General features: G+C 39.8%; 1 protein-coding gene across 3 annotated transcripts in view; it reads right to left on the bottom strand.

Annotated features, from left to right (window-relative positions):
- Nucleotides 1-3,211: 3,211 nt before the first annotated feature.
- LOC147008492 (myelin-associated neurite-outgrowth inhibitor-like) overlaps nucleotides 3,212-13,556 on the bottom strand; it is a 66,354-nt gene continuing 56,009 nt past the window's right edge. For 2 of the 3 annotated variants that reach the window (XM_085864512.1, XM_085864511.1), the window contains exon 6: nucleotides 3,212-3,809. In XM_085864512.1, coding sequence (XP_085720638.1) covers nucleotides 3,691-3,809 — 119 coding nt within the window. In that variant the 3' untranslated portion in view covers nucleotides 3,212-3,690. The remainder of the gene's footprint in view (nucleotides 3,810-13,556) is intronic. The other variant, XM_085864513.1, reaches the window with a different exon arrangement.

Raw genomic sequence — 13,556 nt, forward strand, 5'->3', positions numbered from 1 at the left:
TGTAACCACCTCCTTTCTAATGTATAAAGTCCTGTCTGCTTCCGCCGCTCCTCATCGCTGAGTCTAGCTCGGCCCAGAATCAATCGAGTCACTCTACGCTGAACCCCCTATGTGGCAGCTATATTCTCCCTGAGAAGTGGCAACCAAAACCGAGCACAATATTCGAGAAACTAGATGAGGCCTCACTGAATTCCTAGACAGTGTTAACACTACTTATTTTGATGTATGATTTCTCCCCCACGAATACAACCTAAACCCCTCACAAAAAACACTGTGCTGTCTGCTTATCCACATATCTACAATTACTCCTTGATCCTTAACTCTTGTGTAACATGCTCCAACAATGCCCAACGCTATATGTCGTTCTTATGTTTCATTCTTACTACCCATTCCCAACAACTTGCATTTCCAAATATTAAACAGCATCTCCCATCATTTCCCCACATTTTTCATTTGGAAAGCCGAGCTGTTTTAATTTGAAAGAAAAAAATTTGGAAAGCCCTTCACTGGTCAAATCATTGACATAAATGATACATAATGATGGTCCTAGGACTGATCCCCAAAGTATCTCACTATTCACATCCTCCCAGCCTGATATTCTCCCACTTCAATCCACTCTTTGCTTCCAAGCACTAAGCCAGTTTGCAATCCAATTAACTACCTGACCAGTCACTCCACAAGCCCTCACCTTAGCTAACAGCCTCATATGTGGTACCTAATTAAATGCCTTCTGAACGTCGAGATAAACTACATCCACTGCACTTGCCTCATCCACCCATTCAGAAACTGCCTCATATAATTAAAATACGTTTGATAAACATGACCCATTAGTAAATTTATGCTGATTACCTTTAATTGATTTAATTTCTCCAAAAGATTCCTGATCTGATCCTGAATTAACAACTTTAACATCTCCTGGCATTGGTGTAGAGTTTTTTTTGAACTTTTCTCTTCAAGCAATCATTTCTCCCTGCCTACCCCTACCAATATTCTTTTCAGTAAAAGTTTCTTCCTTTATAGTCTCTCCACTCTCTTCTAACCTAAGAAAACCTCAATTATCATTGCAAACCTTGGTGCCCCTTTCTGTTCAACTTATGGCCATCATTATTGGGTTACTGACTTCCTCCACTCTCATAGCGAATGTGTGGCTCTCAACTGAATCCTTTCATCTCCTCTCCCTGTCAACACTGGAGTATCCGAGGACAATGTTCTCGGCCCCATCCTCTTGCTAATCTTCATCAATGATCTAACTCTTTGGAAGATCCTCTTTATATCTTTAATAATGACACTACCCTCTGCCATGACATTCCTCATCTATACTACAAAAGGAACCGTGTGTGGGTCAGTATTCCACCCATTGGTTGGACAGTTTGCCTAACTCCACCTGCAATGTTTACACTACAGCCACCATGTTGGTGCTTACTGCTATGTGAAGTCAAAACACATCTTCGAAGCTGTCATATTCATAATCGCCATGCCCTCCCTATAAGTTTTCCCTCCAGTGTAAAACGACCATAGTGACAGTTAAAAGGATTTTGAGCTGATAGGTGTCACGGGCCTTGAGTATATTGGCCTAAACGATCGAGGTAACATTCTGTTGTTTATACACCACCAAAATAACTGTGTGGAATTCTCTCAAGCAGGGCTTTTGCAAAGGTTACGGATGTTAGCCAAATGTGACGCAGGTCAGAGGTTACGCAGGTCTTTGTTATTATCTCTATTTTCTCTTAAAATTGTGAGTTGGACAGGTGACCGTGATGAGTTTCTGTGAAGTAGGTGATTGCATAATAGTGGAACGGAAAGCGTTAAATATTTTGCCGTTTAGATGTATGTGGGAATGCCCCTTTCCTTTCATGAGTGGGAGGAAGGTGGGGAGGGGGAAGAGTAAAGATGGGACAGATTTGGAAGGGGGAAGTTGAGGCTTTGGGGAATAGGATGGGGTTAGGTTGAAGACTTTCAGTGGAGGAGAGGGCTGGGGAGGGGGGTGTTGAGTTGTGATGTTGCAGACAGGGGGGAAGAGGTTTGAAGGCTTTAAGTGGGAAGGGTATTTATGCCTTATGGTTGGGAAGGGAGGGTGAGGACTTTCTGTGGCGGGTTGGGGGGGGGGGGGTTGAGGAGTTGTCAGAATTGCATGAAAAAGCTTATTCACAGCAAAAATGTAATTGGCCGTGTGTGTGTCACTGTAAAGGGGTGGGGGGGGGGTGATGCCATCACCCTACAGGTAATGTGCTAGTCTTTCAAACAGACAGGTAGGTTACAGTCTCTTCCCTCTCTTCAGACATTGATAAAATCACAAGTTGGTCAAACACTTGGAATTTGTCTCCCGATCCCTCCCTCTCTCCCTCTCTCCATCCCTCTCCCTCCCTCTCTCCATCCCTCTCTCCCTACCTCTCTCTCTCCCTCCCTCCCTCTCTCTGCGCCTCCAAAGCCAGTCATGGACTGGGCATCCTCCGTCATGCAAAGTCCTTCCTTCGCACACCTGAACTCCTATCCACCTATAAAGCTTTTATCTGCAGCATGATGGAATACAGCTCTCCCCTCTGGCCTGGCACCCCTGCCTTACACTTTGCTCAGTTTGATGCCTTCAAAATAATTGGATTCTTGGAAAACCACGATGAAGCTGAGTCTATGGGCCGATCACTTTGCTTCCTCCACTCTCATATCTTCAGAAATGTTTGTGTTGAACAAATCATACGAAGCAAAGAAAAAGGCCATAAACTGGAGTTCAAAGGCAGGTCAAAGATGTTTGTTAGTTGACATAGTTAATGATGAGAAATGTTATTTAACAATCAGCTTGTGCTTTTGACTGAATAACAAAAATAAACTGTGCAAAGTAAAGTGTACACGAGGAGTCGCAGTGGTGAATGCCATTCACTTCAGATTAATAAGAAGTAGAAATATCTCAGTGATGTCATCAGGGGCGGTGATGGGAGGAGCCTAGCTCAGATGAACCTGAAAATAAACAACTGCTTTGAAATGTTTAGAGTTGCAACTTCTCTTCGCTACTCCTGGAGAATTGGTATCAAATGTAACCATTAAAATAACATCTTCAGGAATCAATTCCTCATCCGACTGACACCATAAACAGGAAGATGGTTTGTTTGATCCACTGCAAGATGCTTTCTGTAATTTCCTGGATGGTCACGGTATAGTTCACACACTTTTCATGATCCTCATCCAAATATATGAAGAATGAAAAAAATTCAAGATACACATCTCAAAACATTTAATCTGCTTTTTGTAGAAAACAAAGCATCAGATAAAACAATAGCCAAGAAAATCCCATTCCGCCAAATTAGAAACACAAGATAAAGAGACCGAATAGCAAAACAAAAATAGATGCAGCCTCTATCTCAAAGGCAAAAATCTTAAATGTTGAAATGATATAAAGGTTATATTAAATAGCAACACGCATGGAAAAGAAAAGGACGTGGAGGTGTCTGTTACTCTCCATGTATAAAAAAGGATGCATTAAAAGGACAAGCATGTCTTATAGTTGGGGGCAGTTAACAAAGTCCAACTATCTGACACTGAACCACTGACTTAATTCCTGCCAAAGTTGCCCCCACATCTGCCTAACTCTTGCAACTCCCCTGTCTCTAAAATTCACCGTTTTCTCTTTATCCTCCCACCCAGCTCAAAACTTCCAGTTTTCTCTCTGTCCTTAAGAAGTTATTCCCAGTGGTAAAATTACCAGGGTGGTTGAACGCAGGTGTAAGCAGGGAGGCCTGGGGCAGCCCGATATGCTCCCACTGCCATTGGCTGTCCAGCAATCGGAGTCATGGTCGGAGCAGCCAGCATGCTACCTGCTGGGAAGGTTGGAGTCAGAAGAAAGATAATGAAGAAATATGCACTTTAGGTGTTATTACACTGTATAATTGCAGAGATAAAGCAGTTCTTATCTTATTGCTATTTACAGGACCATGAGTGGGCAACATTAAAGAGCTGCAGAATGAATACGTATTTTCTGCTACCTTTGCCTACTGTCAAAGAAAAACTCCTGTAAGGGAAAGTCCTTTCATTCAAGATTCTGGGACTCACTATCTGCTATGATCTTTCTGGGAAAGCCACATTTCCAAGATGGCCTCCAAAAGCAGTCGCCGAATGGGCATGCTCCATCGTGCAAAGTCCTTCCTTGGCACACCTGAAGCTCTGACCACAGACAAAGCTTTCATCCACAGACTGATGGAGCACTGCTCTCCCCTATGGGCTGCTGCTCCCACCTCTCACCTTTCTCCGCTTCACTCTGTGGAAATCAAGGCATTTAGGATCATTGGTGTCTCCCTCGATGAGGCTGAGTCTTTGGGTCTCTCACACTCTCACCGCAGACAGGTAGGTGGTCTTTCTGTCTTCTACCGTCTCTTCTCCGGGTTCGCCCCCCCTCGCTTTGTCTGAGATGTAGCCCCCCCCCCTATATTTCCGCAGTGTGCTCAAAGTCTGCCAGCAACCCCCTTCTGGTAAAACTACCAAAATCAAGAATCACTGCTCACCTTCACTCTTTCATTCCTCTTTTTCCCCACCTTTGGAACAAACTCTCACCTCTCTTCAATCCCACTTTTCCCTCCAGGTCTTCAAGAGAGCTGTTCACAACCATCTCTTATCTTCCCCCATCAAAAACCACGATCGTTTCTTCCCCCGTTCATCCACCCCAAACTCACCTCCTTCAAATTCCCTGCTTTATTTCCTGAAAGTACCTGTCGTATCCATCTTGTTTACCTTGTGTACCCTGCCCTATCATTCTCCCTTCCACAGATCTCCTCATGTATCTGTTCCACACTGTTTTTTCCTTCCCTCTCACACCCCCCCCCCCCCATCTTTTGGTCTCCTGCTCCCCTTGTTATACATTTTGTGCGTTAGCTCGCATATAAGCCTCAATAGTGTATACAAATGTATCCTAGAATTGTTTGGCTTTACTCCATACATGAAGTGCAAAGTGGGGTAAAGCAATTGGTTCACTCCATCTGGATGTTTGTCTAAAGACACCAGTCTGTGATCAAGGAATTGCTTAATTTAAATTGAATTACATATTTTGAATACTTTAGAACATGAATTGCAAGAGGAACATGCAGCTTAGCAGTACATTGGGACTGAATTTGGCAAATTGTACGGAATCTCGTCATGAGCGTGTATGTGCAGAGAGAAACAAAGTAATTGTCAGTCTGTCTGCATGTCAGGCAGTCAAGCAGAATTGAAAAATCATTCCAAACAGGAAACTTACTGTTTTCGGGATGTCATAAAGGACATAAACAACAGGCATGAAGGACTAATTTAACGTGTTAAATTAGGTGGTATAAACGCATCAATGCATCAATGATGCTAAATTTCTCAAAAAAGTTTTGTTTTTTGCATTCTCTATATCCTTTAAAACCTTTATTTTATTCCAATTAAAATATATACTTGAATACTGTTGAACACAAAATCACCTTCTTGCCACTTTCAAAAAAGCTTGTTTTGCAATACTTCATATGAACAAAATATTACACCATTTTACACAATTTTTCCCAATAAAAATTTGCGACTCGTGCTCTCAGAGTTGTGGATTATCGAGACTTCAATAAAACCACCGCTCGTAGGAAATTATATATATATATATATATATATATATATATATGTATATATATATATATATATATATATATATATATATATATATATATATATATATATATATATATATATATATATATATATATATATATATAAATATATATTTATATTGTGCTCGGAAACACAAAGCAAGATTTGAAAAGACCCTTCCCATGTATGCCTGGTGTTAGCTTCATGGTTCGGGTGGCGAGCTTTGGATCCAAGAGTCCTGAGTTCAAATCCCACTCAGCTGTTGAATTAATACCAAGTGGGGTTAACTCGGCCTTTCATCCTTCTGAGGTTGGAAAAATAAGTGCCAGCATGCTGGTGTACTGTTTCGGAGTGGCAACCCATCCAGAATTGTGCCCAAAAGTCCATGCAGACTGCTTAAGCAGCACCAAAGCTCTGCACAGAGTATGGTCCCAATCTCCTCCTCTCCTCCTTCCCATGTCCTTTTTCTCAAGACTGCATGGGGTAAGGTGTTCTATGAATTTTGTCGTTGTGTATTGTGGAAGAGCTAGAACACAGAACAATTAGAATACAGAGGAGAGTGAAGACACACACCAACAGCATGTTGGAGGGACAATTGAAAGAAGACTGAGCAAGCAGAAGAATGAGACAGTATGGACGGAGGGGAGGGAGTAAATAAAGTTTAAGTTTACGTTTATGCTGGCTACAGGCTCAATCATAAGTCAGGGTCTGAAAGAAGAAACAGCAATGTGGAAAGGTGGGGGGGGGGGGAGAGAGAGAGAGAGAGAGAGAGAGAGAGAGAGAGAGAGAGAGAGAGAGAGAGAGAGAGAGAGAGAGAGAGAGAGAGAGAGAGAGAGAGAGAGAGAGAGAGACAGAGAGACAGAGACAGAGAGTGAGAGAGACAGAGAGAGAGAGAGAGAGAGAAAGAGAGAGAGAGAGGGAGAGAGAGAAAGAGACAGAGACAGAGACAGAGACAGAGACAGAGACACACAGAGAGAGAGAGAGAGAGACAGAGACAGAGACAGAGACAGAGACAGAGACAGAGACAGAGACAGAGACAGAGACAGAGAGACAGAGACAGAGACAGAGACAGAGACAGAGACAGAGACAGAGACAGAGACAGAGACAGAGACAGAGAGAGAGAGAGAGAGAGAGAGAGAGAGAGAGAGAGAGAGAGAGAGAGAGAGAGACAGAGATAGACAGAGAGAGACAGAGACAGAGACAGAGAGAGAGAGAGAGACAGAGACACAGAGAGAGAGACAGAGAGACAGAGACAGAGAGACAGAGACAGAGACAGAGACAGAGACAGACAGAGACAGAGACAGAGACAGAGACAGAGACAGAGACAGAGACAGAGACACAGACAGAGACAGAGACAGAGACAGAGAGAGAGAGAGAGAGAGAGAGAGAGAGAGAGAGAGAGAGAGAGAGAGAGAGAGAGAGAGAGAGAGAGGAAATAAAACAAAGAAAACAACAGAATTCCAATTAAGTTTCAGCCGTGTTCAAGTGACAAGTTGGACTCCCTCTGTGGCCGTAATTATTCCACAAATGGAAATATGGCACATCAGGCATCCCTCCAGATTCTCCTCTGCAAGCCTTGTTGAGTCTGGGTGTGTATCAGACATCTATCCCTCATATAAATCAAGTTTCAATTGAATGGATTTGTCTGAAATCAAAGAAGAGACTTCACAATAAAATGTGTCAAAGGGGGAAAAAAAACATTTCGTGGAAGAGAATGTGGGCAGAAACAGGTAATTATGGGTGATTATCTGGTTATATTGTTTGCGAACAGGATCAACGATTTTCTACTTGGACTGGCAGAACAGGTTCAACAATAAATTTGAACACAAATATATGGTTAATGAATGGAAACATGAAAATAAACCAATGTCACCCGTAGGGTGACCCGTATCTTGCCAAAAGGTGACCACGTGTGACTTCTTTAAGGTCACACTGAGGTGAACAGAGCTGCTATCCACCAGGAGCAACTCCTTGAGGAATATCTGCCGACGAAAGATTCCGATGAGAATCGTTCTACAGAGTAACCATGAAAAATATGCTTTTGCCTCATAACGTCACTAAATGACGTCATAATGTCTCAAGCTTGACATATCTAGAAAGCACTCATCGAGGTGTTCAATTTGAGGTACTACACGATATGGTTCCTAAAACTTAAAAATTTGACCTTGGGATCAAATATGTTTGACCTTAGGCGCTAACCATGAAGGTCAAGGCCAATCGTCACCAAAAATTAATCAGCTGAGCGCCAGACCATGAACTATATTCCCATGAAGTTTGAAGACGATCCGATCAAAATTACTCAAAAAATAAGGGTTTCGTCGACTCCCCTGATTTGTGACAAAGTGACCTTGACCTTTGACCTTGACCTTCAAAATTTTATGTGCTGAATGGGACCTTTATAGGCCTCTGATATGCGAAGTTACAAAAATTTCCAATGATAACTGTGCTCTGCAGAAATTTTTTATACATGATTACAGACAAACAAAAAAACAAAAAAAAAACATACAAGCTGACTTAGATATCTTGCAAAAACTTCGTTTTGGCAAGATAAAAATGGAAACTTGCAACTGCACAAAGTTTAATTTACACGAGTCAACACACAATGGAACAACTTTACCCTGGAAGTTATATCCACTTTCTTCCTGTCATTTCTGTCCCCAAAGTGCCTTGGCAAGCTAGCTTAAAGCATGCTGGAGTGAAAAGTTATTTACTCACAGAGTTACTAATAATAGCACCAATCGTTGCTCATATTATTTTCCACTAAATATGTTTTTTAAAAACTATCTGGCAGTCCAGTGATAAACCACTCATCGTTGCACGACCAGCTACACTGCAAAGTTCAAATAGTGTTATTTCCTTTTGGATAAAATGAAAATTCGTGTTTTCAAGTTCATTTATTTTCTGATTCAAAACACACACACACACACACACACACACACACACACACACACACACACACACACACACACACACACACACACACACACACACACACACGCTTTTTGACACAAAAAAAATTGAAAAAAATGCATTGTTGCCATACTTTTAAATTCTCACTCTTTCATTATTTATAAAACCTTTCATTCAAGAATAATGTAAATACCATTTATATTTACACAAAAGAACCTTTACTTTAGTGCTTTCTGCATATTAAAAAAAAAACAAATTCATATTTTGTTTACCACCATCACTGTGACAACTCCAGCAGTGATGAAGTGTTCGCAGATGGTAGAGACATTCAATGTAACACGAGTGCCCCCTGAAGGTGATGCCAAAACATAAAACAATTACTTGCTGACTTGAGGAAGATTTATTAAACTTCAAAATGATTTTTACAGCCCACTTTGAGATATCAATGTCATTTCAGCCAAACATAGTTTTAAAATTGTGGTAAGAGAACAGTACTCTCATTTCACATCATTCTTTCACTCCAACAATTATTTTGTGTGCAAAATTGACAAACTTAAAGTAAAATATTTGGACTGAAAATCCCATCTTGAATAGGAATCCTGTTTGACACTCCCATACAAACACTTTCCTTCTGATGTCGTAACCCCAAGTTAAAACCTCATTCACCATATTTATTTCTTCCTTCTAACCTAATATCCTTCTTGTTCATGTAAAAGTACATGGAAGTCTCCATATGTCTTTGTCATGCATGTCACATGGATACAGGGTGTTTCAAAAAAAGTGGACTGTTTGAGCAGCCTGATATTCTGTCGTTTCTAATGCTATACCCTTCTCTTGCTTGCAGCTGACGTTGGTGGTGGTATGCCATTTCTAACAAGTAATCAGTAAAGACCCTACATCAACTGTGGTGTTCACAGTGGAACAAAAAGTGAAAATCGTGACATTGTGGTTTGAGACAAAATCCGATGTGCAGGTGCACCGATGATACAGTATTACAATGTGCACACCGATAATGGACCTTCCAATGGGAGCATTCAGCAGTTTGTGGAGCACATCCAAGCGCATGGAGGCAATAGTCCACTTTTTTGAAACACCCTGTGTATTTGTGGAAAGGAGCCTCAATGTTGCAAGGGTCTTAAGTCAGAGAATGCAGTGCTATTAGGGAACTTGATGAAGAAAAAAAAAAAGGTTGTGAGGCAACTCTCCCATGATCAATTCTTCAAGAAGACTTCTCAGCCAAAGCCGAAGAGTCCTGATCAAGATCAGCAATAATAAGATTGACCCGACAGCTCTGTTCCTTGCCAGGATTCAGATTAAGATTTTGATTTGTAATAATGATCGTTCCAATTGTAATGTGATTTGTAAATGTTTTTCTTATTTTGAGGCAAACCCACGATTAAAATTCACTCCTTCATTTTCATGTTACTGCACAGCACCGTTTAGACTTTTATGAATAATTACAACTGCCATTTATTCATTAATAAAAAACTTTATCTTTAGAACTCTTATTTTGGGAAAAATGCTGGTTTGTGACATCTTTCCGGAAAGTATCTCCTATTTTTAACATTATTCTTATGGGAAAACTTATTTTGCAACAAGCTGATATGCAGTACACTCGGTTTTTCAGGAACGCATCCCAAGCGTATGGTGAAGTATTACCATAATATATTATAACATATATATATATATATATATATATATATATATATATATATATATATATATATATATATATATATATATATATATATGCAAGGACCCATTTATATCTCTCAGCTGTGAATGGAGGGAATAACCAATTAGCTCTCACCTAATCAATTAACCAAGGTGGCTTGGATTATGTAAATAAATTGACTCGTCCCATGTTCTTCCAGCCCAATAAAGGTGCATAAATCAACTAGGAAAGGCTACACACGGTAAGCTCTTTGCTGTTTCAAACCCTTCTCAAAGTTCCTCCACCACTGTAAAGACATTCACAAATAGTACACATGTGAAAATCTCAATGCTACAAACCCCCTCAGCTGCTGGACTGGTTTCATCGCTTGTTGGCGAATCATCAGCGACAGCGCAGACAGAAAGATGAAACATGTAAGAGCTAATTGGTTATTTCCTCCATTCACAGGTGATAGATGTAAGTGGGTCTGTTTTTTTGTAATTTCTATGTTGACTGCTTTTAATATCTACATATGGTACCATGCTTGGGAGCCTCATTGATGCATGTTTCTGTATATGTATGTATGTGTATATATATATATATATATATATATATATATATATATATATATATATATATATATATATATATATATATATATATATATATATATATATATATATATATATATATATATATATATGAAGCCTGGTGTTGGCGCAGTGGTTAGGGCAGCGGCTTGGGATCCAAAAGGTCCTGAGTTCAAGCCCCGTTGGGCCACTGAATTAATACACGAGGGGGTTGACTCAGCCTGTCATCCTTCCGAGGTCGGCGAAATGAGTACCAGTTTACTGGGCCGGTGTATACCCTGGTTAAAATAGGTGTACCATATCCCTGTGTCGTAAGAGGCGACCAGGGTTGCATCAGGAAGGGCATCCGGCGAAAAACATGTGCCAAATCACTATGCGGATCATACGGATGATCCGCTGGGGCGACCCCTCATGGGAGCAGCCGAAAGAAGAAGAAGATATATATATATATATATATATATATATATATATATATATATATATATATATATATATATATATATATATATATATATATATATATATATATATATATATATATATATATATATATATATATATATATATATATATATATATATATATATATATATATATATATATATATGTATGTATATATATATATATATATATGTATATATATATATATATATATGTATATATATATATATATATATATATGTATATATATATATATATATATATATATATATATATATATATATGTATATACATACATATACTAGTAGTAATGCCCGGCGTTGCTCGGGCTAGCAATAAAGCCCGGTGTTGCCCGGGCTTTCTTTCAAATTTCCTGAATAGCTGTTAGCGGTTAGGGGTTAGAGTTGTAGTTAGGGTTAGAGTTAGCGGTTAGGGTTAGCGGTTAGGGTTAGGGTTAGCTGTTAGGGTTAGGGTTAGGTGTTAGGGTTAGGGTTAGCTGTCAAGGGTTAGTGTTAGGGTAGCTAACCCTAACCCTAACACTAACCCAAACCCTAACCCTAACCCTAACAGCTTGGCATCGCGGAGGTAAACAGCGCCCGGGGCAAAGTGGAAAGTTGCGTCCCCCGTAGGCCTTAAACTTGAGTGGATTTGAATGGAAAATCCCATAAGGGATATCGATTTATTGATTTTTTCGAATATCGGAAGTGTTATGGAAAATTTTTTATAGCCAATGACCTAAGTTGGACCAAAAGCCATAATCGTACCGAATTTGAATGGAATCCGTTGGAGTTTGTGAAAATGCATCAAAACGAATTTTGAGGGGCCTCTTAAGGAAGACAATAATATCATGAGTATATGTGCCAAATCTTGTTTCATTTCATGCAGTAACAAAAATCTGATGGTGGAACAAAGAAAGGGGCGTGCCGAAATATATATATATATATATATATATATATATATATATATATATATATATATATATATATATATATATATATATATATATATATATATATATATATATATATATATATATATGCAGGGTGTCCCAAAAAAATGTACTCACTCTTTCAATGATAATAAATGCGTTGTTTATTGACTTAGAAACAAGATTAATGGTTAAATGCATAAATGGATAAATGCATGTTTACAAATGTTCAAACTGACGACCATCACCTTCCAAACACAGCCGATAACGCAGACCAATGGATTCAACAGCGTTACGAATCATTTCATTTGGAACTGCAAGACATTGTTTTTCAAGTTCCTCTTTCAGCTCATCGACTGTTGCTGGTTTTGAGCCGTAAACCTTATCTTTGAGATATCCCAATAAAAAGAAGTCCATTGGAGTGAGGTCTGGGGAATGCGCAGGGAATTCAACACTAACACTTCGCCCAATCCATCTGTTCGGAAAAGTTGCTTCGAGATTGGCCCTTACATCACGGTGGTAGTGGGGAGATGCTCCATCTTGCTGAAAGTAAATCTCTTCGTCACCAAATATCTCTTGGCCATGTGGACTGACGGATTCCTGCAGCAAGTTTAAGTAAACATCCCCAGTGACAGTTTGGTCAAAAAAGAATGGCCGTAGGATGCCCAATGCTGATATCCCACACCACACAGTAACCCCTGGTAAGTTTAAATGGTGTTCCATAGTAACATGCGGATTTTCAGGAGCCCAGTAGGTGCAATTGTGTCGGTTAATTGAGCCGTTTAACTTGAAGCTGGCCTCATCGCTCCAAACAATTTTGGATGGAAATGCTGCATCTTCTTTGCATTTGCCCAGGTACCACTCCAAAATTCAGCTCTCCGGTCAGGATAGTCTTCATTGAGAGTGTGGATTAATTTTGGAATGTAACTTTTCCAATTAATTTGCTTCAAAATGCGATGGGCACTTGATTTTGGGATTATATGCAGATAACAGATTGCAGATTATATGCAGATTATATTATATGCAGATATGTATATGTATATATATATATATATATATATATATATATATATATATATATATATATATATATATATATATATATATTGTTGTGGTTACCAAATTCGCAAACCACCATTCAGGTCCCTTAGGTGAGATATCTCGGTAAGTACATGTGTAGTTAGGCCCAAACCCGTTGTCTAGTGGGAATACATGTCATTTATGCGTGCTGCGACTCTTCAGGATAGCCGTTTTTCTTTTGCTATCTTTATTTTGGACCAACCGCCATTGTTACCACCACCAGTCACAACATCAACCACCAACCACAACGCCGCTTCACCACAACCGCCACGACCTTCACGTCACACCTCGCAACCGTCGCATCGCCACCGTTCTTGCGCCGCTTGTGGGTACCGGTGTTGGACTCGTGCAGGGCGCGCGCCGAACAGCGTGTACA

Source organism: Eptatretus burgeri, chromosome 18 (genome assembly GCF_056783735.1).
Source record: "Eptatretus burgeri isolate ZD-2024b chromosome 18, Ebu_testis_v1, whole genome shotgun sequence".
Lineage (NCBI taxonomy): Eukaryota > Metazoa > Chordata > Myxini > Myxiniformes > Myxinidae > Eptatretus > Eptatretus burgeri.